This window comes from Notolepis coatsorum (genome assembly GCF_963971535.1).
Source record: "Notolepis coatsorum genome assembly, chromosome: 6".
NCBI lineage: Eukaryota > Metazoa > Chordata > Actinopteri > Aulopiformes > Paralepididae > Notolepis > Notolepis coatsorum.
Genome location: NC_140170.1, coordinates 139,209,370 through 139,235,697, shown reverse-complemented (window position 1 = coordinate 139,235,697; position 26,328 = coordinate 139,209,370). Strand labels below are relative to the sequence as shown.

The 26,328-nt window shown below is 42.8% G+C and overlaps 2 protein-coding genes across 3 annotated transcripts in view; both read right to left on the bottom strand.

Moving 5' to 3' along the window:
• LOC311229678 (copine-9-like) overlaps positions 1-17,784 on the bottom strand; it is a gene marked incomplete at both ends in the record, with an annotated part of 679,647 nt that extends 661,863 nt beyond the window's left edge. The window contains one exon of the mRNA XM_084315753.1: positions 17,708-17,784. Within this exon, the coding sequence (XP_084171879.1) occupies positions 17,708-17,784 (77 nt within the window). The remainder of the gene's footprint in view (positions 1-17,707) is intronic.
• Positions 17,785-20,721: 2,937 nt separating this feature from the next.
• The window catches only part of mtmr14 (myotubularin related protein 14), a 135,610-nt gene continuing 130,003 nt past the window's right edge, over positions 20,722-26,328 (bottom strand). For both annotated transcript variants that reach the window (XM_084316735.1, XM_084316736.1), the window contains one exon: positions 20,722-24,706. In XM_084316735.1, coding sequence (XP_084172861.1) covers positions 24,523-24,706 — 184 coding nt within the window. In that variant the 3' untranslated portion in view covers positions 20,722-24,522. The remainder of the gene's footprint in view (positions 24,707-26,328) is intronic.

The window sequence follows — 26,328 nt, the reverse complement described above, 5'->3', positions numbered from 1 at the left end:
TTAGGAGGCTTCGCGCAGTGGGCGTGCCAGCCCCTACCGCACGCATGTAAACACGGGTCTAGTAGTCTAGTGGGACGGGACACGGGAGCTGTCGGCGTCTCCCTGAGCTAACGTTAGCTTAGCTACCGTTACAAAATGACCCAGTCAACTATTCACTTTTAGTTTAATACATGATGGGGCATTGTCTAACCGAACGGTATCTAGTCGGCCAGCTACCGATAGCTCCTGACATCAACAAACGCTCCACAAAGTCTAGTACTAGAGACGTGTATGCTACCTGTTAGCTCACGTTAACGCAAGTTAGTTCACCGTTCAAAACGAAATGTCCCATTGAACTAAATAATTCACTGAGGCGTTGTATTAACGTTATATATGCAGTAGCTACAGATAGCTCATGATATCAATGTCTTATAACACTGATTCGATGCGTATTCGAGCTGAGGGCTTGCTAACGTTATAATACCAATACAATAGGGTCCAGGTGCAGCGCCGGAGAATCCTGGCCGTAGCTCTGCTCGAGGCTACTAGAGTATAGGTCCAGGTGCAGCTCCGGAGAATCCTGGCCGTAGCTGGAGGCTACTAGAGTACACACAGACAGTGGAGCTTGTTGCGTGGTGGCGATGTCTCGCAGATAATACCAGTACAAGTCTAATTATATAATATATATATTTTATAAAAAAAATTAAAAATTAAATTATATAAAATAAAAAAATAAAAATTATCAAAAACGATGATACCGTGATATATACCGTTACCGTCTATGCTTCAAATTATACCGTGATATAAATTTTAGACCATACCGTCCACCCCTAACACACACATACACAAACACATACACACACTGCTAGATCCTCAGTGACCACACACACACATACACACACACACAAACACATACACACTGCTAGATCCTCAGTGACCACACACACACACACATACACACACACACAAACACATACACACACTGCTAGATCCTCAGTGACCACACACACACACACATACACACACACAAACACATACACACACTGCTAGATCTTAAATGTACATCCTATCTTAATCCAGTTTGATCTCACAGGTAACCCCCAAAGTATCTCTGTCCCTCTTCTCCCACCCCCCTCTTTCTCTGTCTCTCTTTTGACCTAATGACCTCCCTGTGCCCGGTCACTGAAGTCTCTCTCTCGATCGGCTCCTAATCCTCCATATCATGCGTGCATGATATAGTGCATGATGTCATCTCACATGGTGTCATGAGCATCTCTGCACTATGTTTACCTCTGTCTCTGTCTAATAATAATAGTCTATTTGTAATACGGTTTACAGTTGAGGGACAAATGCGCTCTCTGTATCATGTCCTGATCATACTTGCATGCTATCATGTATGATGTCAGCTCACATGGTGCTCACATGGTGTCATGCGTGAATCCACTTTCTTTCGCTCTCTCTGTTTCTCTCTCCATACCCCATCTCCCCCCTTCTCTATCGCTTGACCTAAACAACCTCCATGTCCCTGGGGCCTAGTTCGACCCCAGTCATACCCATAAGGGAACCAAACAAGGTACCACTAGCCAGTAGGGATGGGTACCGAATTCGGTACTTTTGAGGTACCGAACCGAAACACGTCGGTACTACCGAGTATCGAATCAAGTGAGAAACCAAAAAAAAAATAAAAAAAAAATAAAAAAAAATATTTTTTATTAATTTTTTTTTTACTTTTATTTTTTTACTTTTTTCTTTTCATGTCAACGTTCACACGCACAATATATGCTTACCTAGGATTTGACTTGATTCAACAACAAAGCAGTCGGAGCAATGACAAGCCGAAAACTGACATGATCCTCCCTGGCTACCACCAGCCATCAACCAACAAAGGATGTGATTCAAGAATTATGTATAAAAACTGTCTGTAACCATATCTCTGGACCTCACTCTGACGATTGAGCTCTCCTGCGTGAGGTTTACGTCAAGTGGGTCCAGATCTGCAATTGAACTTCTCGTGTGTGAATTCAGACTTCAGTAAACCTGGTTAGCAGAATTGCTTGTTCATCCTGACTCTGTCTCAATTCGATCAATCGCCGTTTTTCTCAAAGAACTCTGTTTATCCTTTTCAATTGGTTTTGGCAGAATTGCTCATCCATCTTACTCAGTCTCCAGCTGACCAGTCGTCTCTTTCAACTACGAATCCAGTTTTAAATCTAACAGAATCAACACAAACCCAGAGCAAATTGGAATACAATTTGGCCTTAAACAGAGAATACACTGTGGCAGAATACCTGAGCACTGTGACGGATCCAAAACTAAAGAGATTGTTGACTAGGTACAGAGTACAGACTCAGTGAGCACAAACTCGCCATGAAATAGAGTTTGAAAACATGACAAATAACGGAAAACTCCCATACCTACTGGGTGAAGTACAGCAATATGCAAACACAGCAGCAAGATTTGGGAGCTGTTGTGACAAGAAAAGGACATCCAATGGAATACTACCACCACAAAGACTGTCAATCATACAAATATTCCTGCACTATCTGTACTTTTGAATTGAATTGAATTGAAATTGAGAGAGGGAGATGGCATGGAGAGACATAAAACTCTCCTGAACTCTATCTGACTTCAGGCAAAGCTTCCCATATAAGAGCAGAACCTGCTGTGCTGAATTCAAACCGTCAAAACCGCCAAAGCCTTTTGTTAGTTGTCGGGCAAGACATTTAGAAAAGCTCCAACGTTCACTTCCAGATAACCCCCCCCTGATACCACAACTTAATGCGTGATAATAACCTCGTGCCACGCAGCCATGAACAAACTTCATAAATAATCCAAAATGCTCATCTTTCAAAGCTTACTCCTGGGTTTGGGGCTGCAGTTAAACAGACGATAACATTTGACAGGTATCTCTCAGACACAGAGCGATAAAAGGTGTAGGTGTGTGTAGGTGTGTGTGTGTGTGTGTGTGTGTGTGTGTGTGTGTGTGTGTGTGTGTGTGTGTGTGTGTGTGTGTGTGTGTGTGTGTGTGTGTGTGTGTGTGTGTGTGTGTGTGTGTGTGTGTGTGTGTGTGTGTGTGAGTGTGCGTGGGTGTGGGGCGGTATCCTGACATTTGATGTTGCTGGGGATACGGCTCAGCTCAGATGGGGTGGAGTCAAGAGAGAGACTTCAGACGGCTGACTGACACCTGTTCTGATGGGGGGAAATAGCATCAACGCAGCATCCCAACACGGTGGCACGGCGCTGGAATCTGCCATCAGGCTTGAGAGAAATGGTTACTGTCACTGAAGAGGCCACGCAAGCGATAAGTTATCTGGTGTAATGGCTCTCAATACCGCAGGGGGATGTCTCGGCAGAGAGGTTCAATGATGCAACGGTCCTTTTGTGTCAGCTTGCCTGGGAAGAAGACACACTCAATTTAGGAATTCATACATGTTATTCCCATGGCCTTAACTGCTTCAGTGCCATTAACTTATACTATATACGCGTTTGCTCGCCAACCGTTGAGTGCCAATCACGTATACAGATGCAGCCATTAATTGTCTGTCGACCAACGTTTGGGCACCGCATTAACGGTAACGGTGACCAGTAGGGGCGCTCGAATACAGCTGGTGACAGCGGGCCGACGCGCCGGCTGTCTGTTCATTCATAGGAGGAGCACCGCGGTCCACAAAGCTTTTTGTGGGGGAGAGAGGCAGAGAGAGAATGGACAAAATGCACTGCAATGTTGTGTTCTGACCACGTGTTCTGGCTAAAATGCATGTAAAGACATGTAAAATATGCCTAGTTTTGCGATATATGCCAAGCGATTGATAACTGTCAACGTTGAAAAGCGGACGCTTTTATTATTAAAGTCGTAGCACCGCTTTTATTATGAAACAGGAAACACCTCCACCAATGTCTTCAACTCAGCTCACTATACGACCACAACGCTGTTACTGTAATGCTTTTTGGTAACTACGTTTGTTTAAACACGCAAACATTTCCACTGGAGTAAATGTGTTTATTTTTATTTCTTTATTTCGCACCATTTCAGCAAAACAGTAAAAACATTGACCATTACAGAAAGTGTATAAAGGTTGTTAAAGTTATGTGATGTATACGATTGCATGTAACTGTCTAACTGTTTCCACAAGAGGACGCTATAGGCGGAGCTATTGACGCTGGCGCCAGGTAAGAGGGTATTTAAGGGAATGTTCCCTCCCTCTCTGTCTCTTCCCACCTACCTCTCACAGAGAGAAGGTCTCATGTACTAATGTGCAACCTTGTCGTCATGACCAAGTTATTGTCGCCCCATAAGTGACTCTGTCAACAGGTTATGGGCCCAGATCTCGCAGGGGCGAAATAATAAGGGTAGCAAGTTTAGCTAAAGTATAGGCTAGTTTAGCACCGGGAGCACCGCGTGGCTAAGGCTAAGCTAACGGGAGCTAAAGCTACGCCTACCATTAAAAGAGGATGGCGACCAAAGGGAAGAGCAAATGGCCTTTGTTCAACGGAAGAGCAGAGGACTATGAGCTCTGGGAAGAGCGAATGTTGTGCTGCATGCACGGTGTGGGACTGAAGACAGCGATCTTGATGGCCCCCACGGGACCACTAACGGCGGAAGCACAAGCCCTGGACACCAAGCAAAATGCCGACGCATACTGTGAGTTAGCACCACTGCTAGACGACACAAGCTTGGGGCTGATATTCCGCGACACTAAGGACAAAGGCAGAGAGAGCCTGAAAGTGTTGAGAGAACATTATATCAGACGGGGAAGACCCTGAATCGTATCCCTCTACATAACACTAACCGCGCTGAAGAAGACGCACACCGAGACTGTGACCGAATACGTCATCAGAGCTGAGCAGATCATTACGGCGCTTAAGAGTGCAGGAGAAGCACCAAGCGATGGACTAATGATGGCGATGGTTATGAGAGGACTACCGGAGCTGTACAAACCGTTCACACTACTGGTGACACACGGTTCAGCGGACATGTCGCTGGGAGAGTTCAAGGCCAAGTTGCGGAACTTTGAGGCCTCAGAAGACACCCACTGACGCGGAGGCGGGAGAGAGGGTGCTGAAGGCCCGGGCGGCACCCACGACGGAGCTGGCGTGTTGGCGGTGCGGAGAAAAAGGGCATCGGAAAGATAACTGCACTGATCGTGGACACAGGTGCGTCGTCCCACGTCATCAACGACAGGAATCGATTCAAGAACTTTGACAACACCTTCGAGCCGGAGAGACACAGCATGGAGCTGGCAGACGGGAAGCGCACTTTCGGGTTGGCGCAAGGGAGAGGAGACGCACAGGTATGCCTCATAGACAGTGAGGGGCGCCGGTGTACAGTGACGCTAAAGAACGCTCTCTACATACCCTCGTTCCCACAAGAACTATTCTCTGTCAAATCTGCTACTGCGAACGGTGCCAAAGTGTTCTTCAATGAAGGTAAAGATGTTCTTGTAGAGCCTGACGGTACGCGATTTAACATAGAGGTGTACAAGAGAATGTATTATCTACAAACAGAGTGTAATGACAACGACAAGTGTAATAATAATGATATGTGTAATGTGACTGTCAGTCACGATATTCAGACATGGCATGAGATCATGGGTCATTGTAATTACGAGGATTTACTGAAACTGCAAGCAGTGACAGAAGACATGCACATTAACACTTTCACTGCCACACACGAGATATCTCGGGTTTCCGATAGTTATGTTGAAAGCCACTCACGAGATTTCTCGGAATATTAAAAAAAAAAAAAAACTGTGCTTTTCTAAATGCTCTGAAACGGAAATTAAGCGATAAAAAACCAATCTGCCTTGACAGCACTGACTGGAAAAGTAGTCTTTGATAAGCGACGGGCAGATTAGACACATAGCCATAATTTAAAACATAGATTAGGCGATATTAACGTTAACATTGAAGTGGACCGTGGCATCAAGGGGGTAAAAAGGAAAACCCGGCGTGGCACTCAAAGTGTTAAAGGTGAAAAGCGTAGACCTGACAAAGAATGTGAAGTGTGCATAAAGGGGAAGTTCACTCAATCGAGAAACAGAAGTCCCACAGAAAAAGTAAAGGTACCACTTGCGCTAGTTAACACAGATCTAGCCGGTCCAGTAAGCAACGAGTCCATAGGTGGCTTTAGATATGTACAGTCTTTTACAGATGTGTGTACAGGGGCAGTGTTTGTTTACTTTCTCAAAGCAAAGAGTGACACACTCCAGGCCACGGAGAAATTCCTGGCAGACGTAGCCCCTTATGGCAACATAAGATGCTTGAGGTCCGACAACGGAACCGAGTTCACAAATAGAGAGTTCCAATCACTGTTGAGAAGGAACAAGATAAGACACGAGACGTCATGTCTGTACTCCCCACACCAGAACGGGGTGGCAGAGAGGGAAGGACGTACTCTTTTCGAAATGGCTACGTGTAAGCATGGCCGTAGCCAGCTATGAGGTCACCGAGGTCCGGACCTCGGTAACTATTTGATTATATAAAAAAAAGAATTAAAAAAAATATATAAAAAACTTTTTTTTTTTTACGTTTGGTCAACGACCGGCCCACTACTAGGCTGGGACAGCGGCCCATTGGTACTGACTGACACTGGGCTGGCCCAATCACATCTCTTACTAAGCACCCCCCGCCAGTCGTGCAGGGTACATGACTGAGAGGGGGGCTGGTACATGACTGAGATGGGGGCTGGTACATGACTGAGAGGGGGCTGTGCCGTGGTACATGACTGAGAGGGGGCTGTGGTACATGACTGAGAGGGGGCTGTGCCATGGTACATGATTTAGAGGGGGCTGTGGTATATGACTAAGAGGGGGCTGTGGTACATGACTGAGAGGGGGCTGGTACATGACTGAGAGGGGGCTGGTATACAGGACTGAGAGGAGGCTGGTACATGACTGAGAGGGGGTTGGTACATGACTGAGAGGGGGCTGGCTGGTACATGACTGAGAGAGAGCTGGTACATGACTGAGAGAGGGCTGGTACATGATTGAGAGGGGGCTGGTATACATGACTGAGAGGGGGGCTGGTACATGACTGAGATGGGGCTGTGGTACATGACTGAGATGGGGCTGTGGTACATGACTGAGAGGGGGCTGTGGTACATGACTGAGAGGGGGCTGGTACATGACTGAGAGGGGGCTGGTATACAGGACTGAGAGGGGGCTGGTATACATGACTGAGAGGAGGCTGGTACATGACTGAGAGGGGGCTGGTACATGACTGAGAGGGGGCTGGTACATGACTCAGATGGGGCTGTGGTACATGACTGAGAGGGGGCTGTGGTACATGACTGAGAGGGGGCTGGTAGATGACTGAGAAGGGGCTGGTATACATGACTGAGAGGGGGCTGTGCTGTGGTACATGACTGAGAGGGGGCTGGTACATGACTGAGAGGGGGCTGGTACATGACACAGATGGGGTTGTGGTACATGACTGAGAGGGGGCTGTGGTACATGACTGAGAGGGGGCTGGTAGATGACTGAGAGGGGGCTGGTATACATGACTGAGAGGGGGCTGGCTGGTACATGATTGAGAGGGGGCTGGTACATGACTGAGAGGGGGCTGGTACCATGTATTGTGCATCATTGTAGGTCAAACCATTAAAAAGTAAATTTCCACGGCAGCCTTTTTGGATTTTGGTCTCTCACAAATTTCCCCCGACTTATACAAAAATTTGTTTATCAACTCTCCTAGATGACAAATCCATTGAGAAACGAAGTGCCACAGATGACCCAACTACTAGGTCCATATCGTATCATCATAATATTATTTTTTAAATCATTGGGATAAGGGTTCCCTTGATAAAGATGCATGAAAAGGCGGTATAATATACAACACCTGTAGCTCAACTGCAAAAACTGCTTTTTTTATTTGATTAGATTTATTTGGAAATTAAAAACACATCATAAAAACAAATTATCTTGACCAATTTGTATTCCTGAGGATATCACCTAAAAGCATTCATTAAAACACTTATTTCCAAGGTGGTCCTTGATGGAAGACATAAAAACACAGCACATATAGCTCAACTGCAAATTTTTCCTCAACTGCAAAAATGTATGCCTGCTTATGTATTAGCCTACAGGGAAAAACACATTCACAACAGGCAGCAACGTTTATTTTCAGCCAAGTATGGTAATAACTATATGTAACTATTAGGATATATATGGTATGGATTACTTACTCTTAATAACTTATTACTATCTGTGGTAGCTCTAGTCTCCACCTACACAAATTGTTTTTGTGCTGTCGATTGATCATGCACCTTCACGTGGTAGTAGGGGTGGACGGTATGGTCTAAAATTTATATCACGGTATAATTTGAAGCATAGACGGTAACGGTATATATCACGGTATCAGTGTTTCCGTTAGAATAATTTTTTTTGCCTGATAGGCAGGCTATATAAAGAATGACATCCTCAAGGCATGTAGATTTATAATATTTTAACTTAAAACTAGGCTACTTTTGCGTATAAAGTCATTATATTCCAAATAAAATAAGTCCCGAGTCCCATTGCAAACAGCCGGGCTGGATGCTGGATTTTGCTAGAAGCATATGCTGCAGAGCCGCAGAGCCAGCGGCGCTTTCAGGTCTGGTCACAGCTTTCAGCCGTTGGGTGGGGGGGCGCTGTTGAGCGGACCTGACCTGAAAGCGCCGCTGGCTCTGCGGCTCTGCAGCTGCATGCTATTCGCAAATTCCAACCATTCTGGACCTGAATGTACCAGTTAATTGTAATCGTCTCTCTCCTTATGTCTAGTCAAGCCAGGTTGTGGAGGAGAGAGACAGGGATGAACAGGCTATAGACTACTTTGCCCATCCTGAGCCTGCTATGATGCAGATGTTTTTAAATCACCACCCAAAACAAGATTCAGCCAAGAGTGAGTGAGTACACTGGTCCACTTGCACTGGTACACTTGTCCATGGCACTTACTAACCAGCTTTGTAATGGTTTGGGGGAATAGTACAGTAGGTAAGCATATTTAAGAATAAAAATGTCACACCTTCCACCCTAGTCGCAGAAATGAACAGGTTGACTCCCATGTTAAACAATTTTTTTTAATACACAGTTTAAAATTAGAATTAGATTAGAAAATTAGAATGATTCATAAGTAACATGATAAAAGGATGGATGAGGCCTCCAAAAGGTAGTTTGTGCATTATTTTTTATAGGGTTAGGGTTAGGGTTAGGGGCCTAACCCTAACCCTAATAAAATAAATTGTTAAAATCCTGAAAATGAATAAATATTCGATATGTATGGTGAGGACTGAAGTTCAAGTTCTTTAATAGTTGTCATACAGAAGTACAGAATACTTTCATACAAAATTCTTCTTACTGTTACGCTCCAGAGACTGTGCTAGACAAGATAGTATCAAATAACATAATATAGCATGTAATTTAGAAGAAGAAAAATGAGGTCACAGTGTTCGGTATAGACATATGTACAATGTTCTGAGTTACCATATAATATACAATACTATGCAGTGTACTAATGTACAGTACTATCTAGTGCAAAGCAGAAATGGGATGAGGTACAATTTTAGGTACAATTTACAGTAAGGTGTACGAGTTGTAGTGCAATCCTTCATCAATAAATATAAAGTGTGGGGAGTGGGTGCTACAGTGTGTTTGTTTAAAGTGGGTGTGTGCTATAAAGTGTGTGGAGTGGGTGCTACAGTGTGTTTGTTTAAAGTGAGTGTGTGCGTGTGGATGTGTGTGCTATGTGCGTTTGGTGGTTGTTGTTGTGTAGTGTTCATTCATTGTTCGTTTAGCAGCCTGATGGCCTGGGGATAGAAGCTTCTTCTGAGTCTTTCTGTGCTCGCCTTGAGACTCCGGTATCGCTTGCCTGACCGCAATAATGAAGTTATTAATGATATTCATGAAAGAAAATTGGAACAATACATGAAAAGGATATGTTTTACTGAGATTGCAGTTTTCGGCAAAGGGCTAAAGGTGTGATTCTTTTAAAGGTTGACTCGAGGGTTAAACTCATTGTATTTGCTCAAACCATCATGACTTGTATGCACTTAAGACCGTGTGTATGTTTATTTGTTGGTTATTCATATGCATTTCTGAGTTCTACTGACATGACAGAACGAGATGTCTAGGTCTCTCTCTCTCTCTCTCTCTCTCTCTCTCTCTCTCTCTCTCTCTCTCTCTCTCTCTCTCTCTCTCTCTCTCTCATGTATTCACAGCTGATGCCCAGTTGCAGTGGAGTGAAGGGCTTTCTTGTGAGAATTGAGCCAACCCCATTCTGTCAGTGTCAGTGAGCCCAGACAACCATTGGTAACCCCAGAAGAACAGCCCTGTCCATGGGCCAAGGTAGCCTGTGTGAGCCAAGAATAGCACCAGTCACCGGCTGTAAGCTTATTATCATTTTATCATTTATATGGGACATAACAATGTTCTTGTCTCTGAGAGAAGGGAATTGGCTGGACTTGTGTGAGCGTGCACCTGATGCAGATGATGTTTGCTGTCAGTAGCTCTTGGCTCTATGGTCCCCCCCCCCACCATATCAACGTGTGGAGGTATTAATGATAATGTGTGTGTGAGTGTATGTTCTTCTTCTTGTATGCCTGCCTTGCATGAAGTGAGAGAGGTGCATATAGATCAAGTAGAAATAAGGTCCTCTTTGAAGTGTAATATATCATAGCTGAACTGTTCAACAGGACATCCATCCCCCTGTCTCTCTCCCAAGCGCACACACGCCTCATGAGTGTGACTTCTGGACAGATAATAATGTGTTCAACTCTCTTCTCCATCAGCACACCATCACCTCTCACTCTCTCACACACACCAGTAAGCACACCTCATAGACTGTGACAACAGGAGACATGGGCCCAGTTTCCCATTTGACTCAGAATGCCACTAAGTTGATCTTAGAACATGCTTTTGGGAAACTGGGTCCTGCTCAAGCCTCTTTCCCCATCTTGCTGAATTAAAGCTGAACTATGTCCATTTTCAGAATTCATACATGTTATTACCTCTGGTTTAAATATTAGTGAAAATGAGCAACTCTCATCCCAAATCCAAAAACTCAAACTTGTCATCAAGTATAAGGTTTGAAGTTGCTCCATAGACAATGAATTGGGAAATATGTCATAGATGATACTGAGAGCACCCAGGGGAATGTTCTGAGTTCATGGGTACATTTTCTGTTTCAAAACTGAGACCACTACTATAGAATAAAGTGTGGATATAAAATGTTCTGTGGGTCCACAAAATCAGTCTCCCATTCATTGTCAATGGAGCAGCTCCAAACTTTATATTTGATGATGTCACAAGTTTGAGTCTTACTTCTCTGGTTTCTGGCTTTGGGAGAGAGTAGCCCATATTCACAAATATTGATTGAACTGCCTCATATCATGTAAATAACATATTAAAATGTTTGAGTGCTGTTCTCCTTTAATTAATATCCATGTGTCCATGGGAGAGTTGTGCGTGTCGGAGCTCTCAAAGGCACTTAGCAGATAGCAGACTGGCCATCGGGAGGACCAGGAGAACCCCCAGTGGGTCTGCTACTCTGTGGGCCGGTTGAGCTGCCCATGATACAACAACAAGAACCAGAGTGATGCGTTGTCTGCCTGCCCTATTTGATTCTGCACCAACCCACATTCTCCTGTTGCAGCTCTTTAGGTAGCTAGTCTCCAATTTAGATTGTTTACAAATGTTTTTATAGGTTTGAAAAAGATGTTGTCCAAGACATTTATCCAGTAGTGATAATCCATTATAACGTAATTTATCATTAGTTACTTACATACCACTGACATGAAAATCTGATGCTCATCCCTCCCTCCCTTCTGAGGCCATGGTTACATAACATTGGGGTTTTTGTTTTTGTTTTTGTTGCTGAATGATTACGTTTGCATGTCCAAGTTAAAAAGAAACACGTTCCCCTAGTGGGAACGCTGAAAAGGTGTTTTCGTTTTGGAAACTCGCCGACAATGGTGCCATATAATCTGTGCGAGCCGGATACGGAGCCGCTCTGCCCAATGCCGATGCGCAGTAGAGACCTGCATAGTTATTTCCAGTGTTTACAGCAGAGCTGTCCCAAGTAGCTGCAGCTACCAACGTGTTGTCAAGTTATTGTTATAAGGAGCCCAGTCCAAAACTACAACAGTCTGCATACCCTTAACAATTGTGTGTATTAGGGTTGTCACGATACCAACATTTCAGTTTCGATACTATACCAATATTAATTTCGATACTTTCGATACTTTTCCTCAAAATCAGGGGAAAACTCTCAGATGTCATTATTGTTCTTTATTTTAAAACACAACAATGAACAATGACAAGAATAAATAAATTAAATTAAAAGCAATGGCAATCAAAATGCTGGAGAACTTTTTTTGCATGCAAAACAGTTGCTGTACAAGGTTTCTGAACCCAGCTTTCTCAACTGTATATATATTGGAACTTGGTCCATACAGATGAACTCTGCGACTGCCCTGTTGAGCCTTTTATCATCTTTGGACTAATTTGTGTACTTTATATGCTGCTCAAAATAAGCTGGGAGGTTAGGCAGCGTTTCCGTTAGCCGGTAATTACCGGTATTTGACCGGCAAAATCTGTTGAAGTCCGACATATTTAATCTCTCCGGTCTTAATGTCCGGTGAAATTAATTCCCTGAGTCTAAGCACAATTTGATTATTTGAATTGTATTAAAATAGGCTAAAATTAAATAGCCTATGCGATGAACGAAACGATCATTACATTTGTTTCCTCGTTGCTTCTAATAATGACAACGACGTTGTCAGCGAGAGCTTAGTGCTGGGTGTGCGAACTTTTGTGAAGCTGCAGAGCCGGAGCAGCAGCAGCACAATGCAGTATTCCAGCAGTACTCCAATTCAGCCATTTTCAGCCAATGTTGGGTGGGGGGCGCTGCTGTGCGGTTCCCAGAAAAGAGCCAATAACAGCTGAATCAGCTGCTCTGCAGCGCCATACTCTTTGCAAATAAGTCGTTGCGAGGTGGAGAGAGTCGTCACGCAAACCACGATAATGTTGCCGTCTCTCTGCTTTCTCAGTTCTTCGCTTGATATAATTAATACAAATGTCCAATATAACGGAATTCGTTAGCTCATAAAAATGTGATTATAACAGACTGCTGTTTAGTGTCGGACCGACTGCCCACATACGCGGTCTATTTTATTTCAAGTCAGCAGCAGCACGGAGTATCGAGGGACTTATTTTATTTGGAATATATTAATGACTGTATACGCAAAAGTAGCCTAGTTTTAAGTAATAATATTATAAATCTACATGCCTTGAGGATGACATTATTTATATAGCCTGCCTATCAATTGTTTTAAAGCTCAATAAACTATGACCGGAATTAATCTCATTTGTCCGGTAGATTGAAATCTTGCAGGTCACGGAGACCGGCAACAATTTTTTCTAACGGAAACCCTGAGGTTAGGTTGCTTCTGAGTGGGGGAGTCACTCTGTGAGCCAAATGCAGCAGACTTCTGTAGTTAAAAAGAATTCAAGGGGTAGAAAAAGTATGGTTGTATTATTATACATTTGTCATAGCAGAGGGCCTAATTAGTTTGAGATACCATAAGACCTAGAAAACATTTTGATGAGTGAGACTGATTATAGAACTAGGTTATGTCATATTGTAGGCTGTTTAACAAAAATTAAATAGATTTCCGTTGTCTTTATACAGTATGTATGAACCATTAATGGGCAATTGTCAAATGTCTCTGTATAAATCACGTTTGTGACTAAGCCATAGAGATGCTGTGTTTACTAGCTTTCAGCACGGCAGTTTAGGCTATTATTAGGCATTTCAATTTATTTTCTATTCTTGCGAATAGCATTGTGGACATTTTCTAATGCTCGTATAAGGAACTGTAGTCACGAGAGCCAGCATAGCCCATCCAACAGACGTTGGCATCAACGGCACGACCACAGCACCGACAGGAGCCACCGCAGCACGCAACGCCAGCCACCACAACCATCTGCAATCGCAGCAAGGATCTCCACCGATCAACGTCAGCCCCAACTAGAACCACAGCCCGCCAGCTATACACAAGCCAACATCAGCCGAGTTCCCCCTATGCTAAATGTGCCAGCCAGCCAATGCCAATCAACAATGATCCCCACTGCAACTGCCGATGGTTATGATAACTAGGGATGGGTATCGTTAGGATTTTATCGATACTACTACTCTTATCGATACTGCTTAACGGTTCGGTACTTTATCGATACTCTTATCGGTTCTTTTTGGTTCTTTTTTTGCAAGAAAAAAAGACAATTAATTAAGAACAGAATCAACATTGCTTTATTATTTATAAATACAACTTTATAAATAAGTATTATAAATAAATATAATTTCTTCAGCAACAGCAGCAGCAATGTTCTTTTATATAACTTTATAAATAAATATAATAAATTAATATAATTTCTTCAGCAACAGCAGCAACAATGTTTTAAATGTGTCTGACTCTGAATTATAGACTTTTTATAATAAACAACAAATGCAAAAGGCTAACAGAACTGTGACACTGGTTCACCCTATCCTCTGTCATCCTTCCTCTAGCTGCTAGGGTGAAAGGACTTTGGGTGGTGGAGGGAGGTAGAGGGAAGGATGTGTGGTGGCCCTGGGCTCACTGGCCTGGGACATAGTGGCTGACGCCTCAGCTTGACGATCTATAAAAAGTTTAGATTGTAGTATTTGTAGCTAAACAATTGTTTTGTTTATTAGCCTATTTGTAATAATTCGTTATTAGCCTAGGCAACTCCGTATCTTGGCTTACGGTTACGGCTGCAGTGGATGCAGATGGAACACTGCGCGCAAGGCAGTCGAATACGCGCATTTCTGCACACTAATATCATGTTTTGCCAACAGATGTTTTGATAAATTGATTTGCTCGTATTGCCACCCTTACTGGCAAATGTTTTGTTGCACTTGTGGCAACGTGCATTGTCGGCATTGACCCTTGTAAAGTATATCCATACTTTAGAACGCTTCGCTCTATCCGCCATGATCACGACTCAGTGCATGCAGAGCTGCTGTCTGTGTGCAGAGCGCTATAGCACGGGGCGTCGGGGCACTTTCATTAAGGAGTACCCGTATGTAGTACCCGGATGTCTATGTGTAGCACTAGCGAGCGACTCGCGAGGAGTGTGTGTAATAATTGACTCGCTGGCTGCGGCTCGCTTCTCGTGCAGAGACAGAGAGGATCGTTCGCAACTTTTAAATAATAATAATAATAATAATAATAATAATAATTTCTCTAGAGTATCGATAGCAGTACCGAGGACGTCAGAGCTTATAAATACTCCGGTATTTTCTAATATAGTACCGGTTCCCGTTTAAAACCGGGGTCCGGGGGGCATCCCTAATGATAACTAACTAATTGCAGTGAGGATCTTTATTGACCAACGCCAGCTAGCCAGCACACGCTGCCAGAGTAAACTCTGCCAACGTTAGCCCACACAGCTAGCGAACCACAACTCTAGCCAAAGCCAGCTAGCCAACGCCAATCAACAAAGATCCTCACCGCGACTGCCGATGGTCACGACAACCAATGCTGCACGCCACAGCAGCCCCCATCAGCACTGCAGTCATGCCACCGATGCCAACACTCGCCGGACGAGCCGAGCCATGCCAGCTCCTGTCTCAACTAGAGTTTGTTGTTCTTCATTCCAGAAGGTTGCTTCCGGTAAACTATCGCAACGTCACCACTGACAGCAGCGCTGTGCTCCAATAGGAAGGCATTCGCATGCATAAATAAATAAATTAAAAAAAGATTTAAAGTACAGTTTTTCCCCAAACGCAGTATAGTATCATTTCAAACACTCTAGTACCGCGGTACTATACCAATACCGGTATACCGTGCAACCCTAGTGTGTATTGAGCCGTATTGTATTGTACCCATTCTGCAATCTGTTAAATAAAGTTTTCATCCATTTCTAATAGCGTTAACGTTACTACGTTAATAGCCTCGATGCTAACTATATACAGGGAGAATGCCATTCACATTAGCATGTAGCTAACAACATCTGAGATATTTTTGTGAGACTAAACTATCCGCTCTTGGTGGTAAATTGTGTTGATGTTGGTTTTGTTTCATCAACAAATGAGAGGCAGAACACACAGTGAATGTATCCGTTTTGTTTATTGCACTTTTATTGCACTTTCTTTGCTGAAAAATAAATGCTACGTTGGCTAAATGGCTCACGCGAGGCATTTAAAGATGGTGGATTGTTGATTTTTAGAAGGAAGTGTATTGGTACATTCAACTTTTCTGATTGGTTGAAAATGGCCTTCATGTTTGAACTACATCGCCACCTACTGCCACCTACTGCTTTGGCATTGTACTACATGTATATACATCACTGTGGTCAGGAGGCAAAAACGATGTCTAACTTGCCTGCCATTACGTAGCGTTCTCAAAAGCGAAACTGAAACTGAAAACTGAAACGAAAACCGGGCCTAGTGTAACCGCGTTATTTCTAAACCTAGCCGCATTTCTGGCAAGACGCTCTCTGATTGGCTGACGCCTGTTTCTACACTGGTTAAGCTTAGGCACTCTTTCGAAGTTGGTTAAGGTTAGAGTTTGTCTTAGAGCGTGACGGCAAGTTATTTCGACGGTTAAGCTTAGGCACTCTTTCGAAGTTGGTTAAGGTTAGAGTTTGTCTTAGAGCATGGCGATAGAACGCCAGGTAGTTTGCAGGCTGTTTGACATGGAAATGGGCAAAGACACAGCTCGTCACGCGATTGGGCAAACGCGTCAGTGGCCAATCAGAGAGCGTCAGTCAGTGCCAATCAGAGAGCATCTGCCAGAAATGCGGCTAGGTTTAGAAATAACGCAGTGTAACCGCAGCCTGAACCAACTCATTCTGCCCATGCGAAGATGAAGCTAAAATGGCAAAAATATATATTTTTTACGCAAATAAGAAGAAAAGTAGGCTACAGGCAACACTTCTCATCAGGAAAAAGTCCAATGGGTACTAATGTCAAATAATGTAATATGTACTTATTTGTAATATAGGCCTACACATTGTAAATCGCAGATACAATACCTAAATATATTATGGCTATAACCTAATGTAAATTATGTAGGCTTTTTTCCTGTGGTCAATTAGTACTTTATTTACACATTTTAAGCGTCCAGTAATGGCTACCATCTTTCCTGAAGCAGGTGGGCAAAAAAAATAAAAAATAAAAGTCAAACAGAATCGAACTGCCCCTTCAGACCACCGCCTGATGTTCGCTTTTTTGTTTTTCTGTCAATGTGGCTCATGAGTTGACCAAATCACTAGTTTCATCCATTGTGTTTATATAAGTGATGGTAATGAGGGCTAGTGCGTTTGTGTGTGCGTATTGTGGGTCGGGGGTGGTGGGCCGGTCTGGGTCAAAAAGTCCAGAGCCATATTTTTGTCCGAGTCCATCACTGGCACTCCGAATAAATATCCTTGGTTGCAGCTGCCCCACGCTTGTACTGTGTACACCCACTGTTAATGCAAATCCCTTGCAAAAAAAAAGTCTAGAGTTTCTCCGTGGATGTAAAGGCAGACATTCTCATTAAAACAATGATACAAATACATGTTTGAAGGCAGTGAGTTGACACAGACAGGCAATTACACATAAAGAATAGTGCGCTCGATAATGCTTCGTGACTAATACATTTGATTTCAATGCTGGCGAATTATGTTGTTACATCTTAGTCTTACATGTCATATACATCGTGAGAAAATGTTGAACACACTTATCTTACACTTACCTGCAAGAGACTGTGATTTCTATCTTGGTCGCAGGTACGATGGAGTTGAGCGGGTCGAAATCCCCTATTGACGCCATGGTAGCGGGTTTTAAAATCAGTTCTTCTCAATACTTTAACTTCTTACCCGGCTTTAAATCACTATGTTCGAACTGCAATATGTTGTGCTATGCGGTCCATTCACCTATGGTAGTACAGTCTTGACAAAACGCCAGGTGCTGCTAGGGTCAGTTGCCGTTGCCATGCAGTCGTCTTCTCCATGTAGTTATATACCTGAGTGAGGACGAAGCGAGAGATGTGGTGGAGGGGATCCATTCATCCCGGTGCGCGTCACTGGCACATAAAGCGGCAACAACGGGCTCCCTTGCTCCGTATTTCTGCGTCTCCATCAGCAGGTGGAGGCAGAGACTCGCTCCAGTTCTCGTGTAGCCTACTGTACATGTGGGGGAGCTCGGAGTCCCGCGGTGATGATCATACTGTGTGCGAGTTGCATCTTTCATAAGCGGCATACAAAATGTATAGGTATTTCAGGTCAAGAGCAACTTGAGTGGGATTAATACTTAAACGCATTTCATTAGAGCTGGCATTTATTTGCCAGGTGTAAAACACTCAACACAAATGGAACTCTATATCATTTGAACCATTTAAAAGTAAGTTTGACATGCCTGCTTCACACTTATTTCCACACCTGCAAGTTAACAGTTTCCCCAGAACCCTACATTCCATCATAATATTGATTTAACATAGCACTGGAGGAAATAATTATGGTAAAAACCTGGGTCAGTGGGTGGTGTATATCAGCTATAGTAACTATTTGTGCAGGACAGGTGGGTGGCAATACCGAGAAGGCCAGAAATGAGTGGCAGGCCTATAATTGGGCCTTGACATATCTCAAGATCACTGGGTAACATGTCTTAATAATATACATCAGTGCTCAATTAATGTAAGGCATAATTTGTTACACTTTAAACACATAGATTCGGGTGTTGAGATGAATAAAATATTTCCAAATGCATCTGTACTGTGAAACAAATGTAAAACGCATCAACTCATGTGCTAAGCTAATCTTCTGGACTTCAGTCTTTGATTTATTTCCCAAAGCTTTCGACAAGGACCTACTGGAACCCATCTCCCTTGTGGGAAAATACTAGGAGCCATTGAAGACACTCAGCTGAACCTTGGGACACACAGATGGGCTCTGCATGGTCTCCGTCGTCACCAATAAACTGATATACAGAGATGGAAGTTGGGACTGTGTGCCTACTTTTTAAATGGCTCAGATAAATTGGTGATATTCTCTACTTGGAACAACTTGCATGTAGATAAAAAATGTCTGATAGATAGACATGTCCCATTTGAAAAACCCTGGGGCCGGTGCGCGTAGCTCTGATAGACCTAGGAGAGGTGAGAGGTTAAAAGAGTGAATGAAAGATATTGATATATTGTCTCCATTTCACCATTAGAATCTTGGGACTGCATGCTCCAGCAGAGAGATGCTGCAAATGCTTTAAATGAGACCTATCTAATTAACCTGTTTAAAAAAGGACATTTCAGACACAAATGTCTTGATTTTGACATTTTTACAGCGTTTTAAGAGACACATTTTGACATAAATGTGGAGTTTGCATCACAGCGGATGAAACATGTATTTTGGTTTAATGAGCGCTGGGGGATAAATGTGAACGTTCCCACACTTTTAAAATACCTGTAAATCTTTTCTGAGTAGAAAATGTACTTTTCAGGGTAATGTCCTTTTCCCCATTGCCTTCAATGCCTTTACAGATGTATTTTTTTTTTATGTTTTGTAGTTGCATGGCTGCATTTTTTAGGCAGATTTGGGATTGACTCACCTCCAGGTGTAGGTTAGTTCTGGGCCTGTGTTCGTCATGCATCAGAGAGCAGGGGCGCTGTGGGCCAATTCAGCATGGATAAATATTCCTGCTTTCGGGTCATTTATAAATGTTGGTCATGGGTGTCGGCATGGGGTGATCGTACTGCCCAGTCTGATGATGGGTGAGTGGTGGTAGGATGTGTCCTGGGTGGTTTAAATGCAGTTCTTGAATTTTGAGTCAGGCTGAACGGGAGGTGAGTTGATAAACTTACTGTGGCATGAGCCTTTGTGTCCCTGTTGCTTTTTTGTTTCCTATGTAGATTATATTTGCTATATAGCAGGCTATTCTCAGTCCTCGCTCCACAATGGTGGAATGAACTTCCCACGTCAGGACAGCTGAAACCCGCCCAATTTTCTGCCATTGACTTGAAAACATACTGAATAGAAATAAAAATAAATAAACGACTAACATTGATACTGTCTTCTTTACTATAGGGAGGTGTAGTGGTTACGTAATTGTTGTTTCCCGCCGGTCCAACACGCTTGAAATTGCAATGTATTTCCAATGGACACATTTCTAAATCTTCTCGTTTAAAACAAATAAAGCATGAACATTGGCATGGTGTACCTTTCTGTCTATATTCATCCACAATCTATAGCTCAACATGAAACAATTAGCAATTAATCGTAAAATAATTACGTATATTATTTCAACCAAAAATGCTTAAACAATAATGTTAGTGATAGAAGGGAACTCATTTTGTGCAAAAATGGAAAGCTTGCCAATGTATATAGCCGATAATACATTTTCCCAATGATAAATCCCTAGGGGTGGACCAAGCGGGAAACTAAAGTGACATCAGACTACACCTCCCATGCACTTTGCTATACTTTTTCTGCTGTGCATATACCTACTATGCTAATACTACTATGCACTCAAGTCTGTAGCACTAAAGTTCAACAGTTTGATGAACAATATAATTTACCCTTAGCTGCCAGAGTTGCACCCTTCCTGCTGAGTTGTACAGAACTTGTAAGTAGCTTTGGATAAAAGAATCAGCTAAATGACTAAATGTAAATGTTGGTAATACGGGGATGAATGTCCAGACTTTTCCCCCCATTCTGCAATAAAAACATATACAATGGAACGCTGTATCAAATTAAATAAACACCCTAGTCATAAATGTTAAATTTAGTTTTTTTTCATTTATTCACAATCCCCATCCGCAGCTCAATTCACCTTTCTCAATGTAGCCTATAGCTCTGCCAACAATTAAGAGCATAAAATAAAAAAATTAAAAAAAAATTACTTAAAAATATGCCGACTGTACAACGGAGGGAAACAAAAGTAAATATCTTTACACCGAAAAATAAGGACAATGAGTGCAATGCAGCATTTCAATAAAAGCAAAAAGGAAACAAATCATTCTGCAATAAAAGTTAATTTGAAAAAAAGAAACAAATCAAGCCATAATGTTGATAATTGTGAGAATGACTTGCAAAACCGGAGGGTGAGAAATACTGATGTGTGATGTTACATACTACAGCGAGGATCCTATGAAGAGAGAGGGTTTTGTGGAGTTTGAGATAGGTCAATTTAAAGATATTGATATCGTCTCCATTCCACCATTAGCTTACTGATGCGTCTTGGGACTGTTCAGCTCTTGCAAAGCGACGCTGCAAATACTTTAAATTAGACCTATACATCTGATTAAAGCATTTAATAAAAGACATTTCAGACACAGATCTCTTGATTTTGTGGTTTGCACCATAGCAGATGAAACATGTATTTTGGTTTAATGAGGGATGGGGGCCAAACGTGAATGTTCCCACACTTTAAAATACCTGAAGAATGATCAAAGTACTTTTCCCAGACCTGCAGGAACAGTCATTTTAAATAAAATATTCAATGACCAAACTAGAACTCCTTCCTGCATTTAGAGAAAAGTGGACTTGGCTAGGAAGGCGGAGGAGCAGTTCCACAGGAGGTCCAGTGTGATGTCCTCGTCCCGATATGCCTTCAATGCCTTTTATCTACAGATGTAAACTTCTTAAAGACAAAATAGCCAAGGAAGTAAATAAGACCAAGAAAGCCAACTGTCATCATCTCAGTCAAATTTTTTGTATACCAAACCCTCTACATATGTAGGCCCCATTTGCTAAATAGATGTTTTGCAGTATTAAAGAAATGGAAACTATGGCCTTAAAAGTAGCATAGTCTCCAACCCCTGCAGGTTATTGGGCTGATGTTGGATTCAAGGCCAAATGCAGTCAATTGATACTACAAAAAATACCTCTCTTTAGCTAGAGTTCCCTTCAAAGCCAGATGTGAAAAAAACACTTTTGACTAGTTTAACAAGGTCTTTAAACTCTTTGGTGAGTTATTTGACTGATGTTTTGACCGACTATAATGTTCACCCTGTTAGACTTATGTTGTTAATAATGAGCGTTTCTATGTGTTATTGTACGAAGACTGAAATAGATAATCTTGTAGCCAAGCTCACAGTCTAGAGGCTAGACTTGAAAACACAAGTGTTTTAACCACTTAAGAAATAGAAATCCATTTGAAATGAAAGAAAAACATAAATCTCTTCCATTGATACAGAGGATCAAGGCACAACAGAAGGTCCTGAGGTATAGCAGCCGTCAAAACCGTTTGGTGTCAACAACAAGCTAGCAGGGGGAGAAAAGTTATATTTTCATGATCTCTCTCTCTCTCTCTCTGAAAACGACTTTTAAAGGATTGGTTTAGGCTTTTAAGAAGTGTTATGTTTGATCATGAACAGAGTCCTTTTAGTACATTGAAGATGCACTCGCGTCAGTGTTTCTTTTTTTGTTGATACATTGGAAGTAGAAATAGGTATAAATGCTAGTGGAAGCCAATAGGGACATGAAGCCTCTGAAAAAAAGCACATGCAAGTCCTTCTATATAGTTTACCATGTTATAAAACAGTTCGTAAGCCGTTTGTAACGTTCTACGTGATATATTTCAGAGAGTTTGTGCCCCCCATGTGACTTCCACTAACATTGCTAACAATTTCTACTTCCAAAAGTATAAATTATCTCAAAAACCAAAACTGGCGCGAAAAGTTCTTGGATGGACTGAAAACAACCATCAGTTCATGATAAATAAAATAAATCAATCAGGTAGGCTTCTTAATAACCCAAACCTTAACTGCAAAAACTGCCCTGATATGCACCAAACAGCACTGCCCTGAAAGAACCTATTATATTCTTGGAAGAACATGCATGCGAATGTGATGACGGGCGGAGAAGATCACTGCAAACAGGCAGGAATCGAGTGTAACCCGGGATCACTGCATGAATCAAGGAAGAGTGCTCAGAAAAGGCAATTGTAGGAAGAGATAATCTTTATGTACAGCTACAACAATGTAAAATGCCTCTTGTGCTACCAGTGCTGCTGAATGAGAATGGATGGCAGGTGGCTGGCTACACGGTTGAGAAAAGTAAAGGGCGACGGTGAAAAGTTACCAGATGTGAAAAGCTATGAGGTGTGGGTTCTCCATATGGATTCTGTATGGGCATTTCTAACTCCTCAGCTCCTGGGTGGAGATGCAGGGGGTGTTTTGTTTGTGTTACTAAAGAGATACCTTTACATCTTTGAATGTGAGTCTGTTATTATTCTTTATTTATTTTTACTAACCATGCAGGTACATGGTCATGGTTTTCCTGTGGTTTGAGTTTCTACCACCGGTCCTTGCAGAAACCCTCAAAGAAAAGCCTGTTGGCCAGGTCAGCGTTCCTCACTGAAATTGATTGGTTTGAATGAAGAGTGCTAATGCTAACATGCCTTTTTTCTGGGGTAATTGAAGTGCAGATATAGACGCTCATAATGCTAGCACTGCACCTTGTGCAATGAAAAATAACAGACTCAGGCTCTGTTACTTACTTTGAGGGATTGGAAGAGGAGTTGAAAATGTAAGATTAAAAACAGAAAGTAAGCTGAAGTAATACAACACAAGTTGATGATATCACAATAAAAAAATAATAATCAAATGGTGTTTGGGTTGCATCCTATTAAGTCTAAATTACCCGCCCCCAAAGCTGTAAAACAAATCTTTAAAATTCTATTTCAAAAACTGAAAAGCTTCCCAGATTTCATTCCGTGAGGCTCTTTTGAAAAAGAAAACCAAAAAAAAACACGGAAAACTCAAGAGCACGTCAGCTCTTCTGTCAGGACACGTTAAGTGCTGTGTTTATCAAAACGACTAAATCCACCTCAATTATGGATCGTTCTTCTGCTCGGTTCAGCAATGAATAGCAGCACAAAAAAGAAAGTAGTAGCAGAAGTACTTCTGTACTTATTCTGTACTCAGGACGGTCATTGCAATGACTCCCGGAGGAAAAACCTATAACAAAAAAACACTTGTGAACCAATGATGGAAGAATGTAGAGGAAGAATGCTTCATGCTCTGCCTCCAACAGGTACAACTCTACCATGCGGCAAAACCTTTGTTCCAAGCCATTACCGTTTTACAAACTATGGCTAAGTGCACTAAGTCAGATTCCCTTTTTGATACTGTGGCCCATAACACCCACATCCAACATACTATCCACTCCATGAAAACCCATATCCACCATACTACCCACTCCATGAATACCCATATCCACCATACTACCCACTCCTTGAATAAAACCCAGAAATGACAGGCAAAAAAAGGAAAGAAAGGGTGTGTAAGGTTCGAAAAACTAAATAAAAACTAAATAAAAACTAGATCATTTGTAAAGAACGCTTCAGCCTCTGGATAGAAGCGAGAAGTTTGGCACTTATTGTTTATTTGAAGTCCAGATAATATGTGATGCATCTTCTCCCGCTGGGCTGAGGATGGATGGATGGATGGATGATGGGTCACCTTTCAACCCAGAGGGACTCGAGGGCTCTTGGAAGGAAGTGGAGGTTCAACAGTTGAATGGGGGGGGGGTCAGAGGTCACATTGAGAGGGTGTGTGTGTGGCAGGGGGGGGTTTCAGACGATGGTGTTGGTGCCACCCCTGAGGCCCACACCGCGGGCGAACTGCTCCAGCAGGCCGGAGATGGCGCCGGAGGGGCTGGGCGTCGACGACTTGAGGCCCACGGTGGAGCTGTAGGCAGCCAGGAAGACCTCCCGCACCGCCTCCAGACGAACCTGCCGCTCCGAGGGGGACGGGCACCTGGTGGGAGGGGGGAAGGGAGAGGGAGGGAGAGAAGAGAGGATCAGGAGAGGTAAAGGGCAAGCAGTGGGGGAGAAGCCGTAAATCAGACAGAAAATAAAAATTTCAAAACGTGTTTTAGAAAAAAGTTTAAAAAGTTAAATGTTGAATGATTTATATGAGGAAAAAAAAGAAGAAAAACAGGTTGGCGTGAAAAGAAGGGGCAGGAGTCATGTGACACGAAGAAAAGGAAAGAAAAAAAGAGGCAGACATATGGAAGTTTTGAAGACCCCTATATAGTATAGTCTTTTAGCTATAAAACAAGATTGCTGCAGATGCCAGTTCTCTCTCTCCATCTCTCACTCTCTCTCTAATAAGAATGGATAGATGTTATTTGGCCATGTTGTCTGTGCATATTCTTCGTCTGGATACACTCCATTCGGCAGGCAGTTCAGGCAGACATGGAATATTTGTCACCACCCCAAAGGGAGTGAGTCAGAGAGAGAGAGAAACTGGTAGAAAATTAAGCTCCCATTCGACGTGCCTTACACATTCTTTTTTTTCTCGTCATCTGTCCCCTTTGGTCTGGTTTGCGGTGTATGTGGGTCGGGGGAGGGTCAGGGTGGGTGGGGGCCGGGATCACAGAGTGGTCCCTCTGTGTGAGACGTTTTGTCTTGCAATTGGTGGGGAGGTGCTTCTGAAACCTCAACCACCATTAGGGAACTTAAGGGTGTGCGCATAGGCGGTAGGTAATGAAGGCTAGGGAAAATTGAAAATTATATATAATATGTGCGCAGCATTATAGGCTACTGTATTGTATGTGTGTGTGTTGTCGCTGCCCCCTGGTGACAATCAGGTGATAATCACATCCTGATCCCGCCGCAAAGCATAATACATTTTTTTGTAAACATACACATTCCGAATTTCCGCCCGCCAATCGCTTTGTAGCGAACACCAGCGCGCTATTTTGAGTCAAATTTCAAAAAGCAAAATGGATATACAGTCTTTTTTTTCAAGGCAAAAGATAAACAAAGTAATTCAGAAGCTGCCAGCAGCAGCACCAGTGATCGCACCCCTGCAGCCACAGCGAGCCCTGCCCGGGCTGCCCCTGGGCATAACACCGGATCACCTGAGGCTATTGTTGAGATGTTGCTTTATCTTGGCAAACAAGGGCTTGCTCTACGAGGGCATGATGAGAGTCAGAGTTCATCAAATCGTGGACACTTTTTAGAGCTATGTATGTACATTGTTTTCAAAGCATGATGAGATCCAAATTACCAAAAACGTTTCCGTTTGGCTCCGTCATTGGCACCGCAACTTGTGAACGGTCTTTCTCATAAATGAAGCGCATCCGAAACTGGCTAAGAACAACAATGTGCCAGGAGAGACTGCTAACTCTTCACATTGAAAGTGATCTCACAGGGGAGCTCCAGTAGCTCACCGCGTATCTCGGCGCTATTTCGGCGTCTGGGACAACCGTGCGCGTCACGGATCTGGGGTACACGAGTTCGACTCCCGGACTCGCCGTATTTTCTCAGAGTGTCTTCCCCTGATCTATATCCCATTCAACCTGTTTCTGTCGGTCATGCTTGACCAGAAAAAGCGATAAACACTAAAAAATGAAGTTTAAAAAAAAAAGTGAT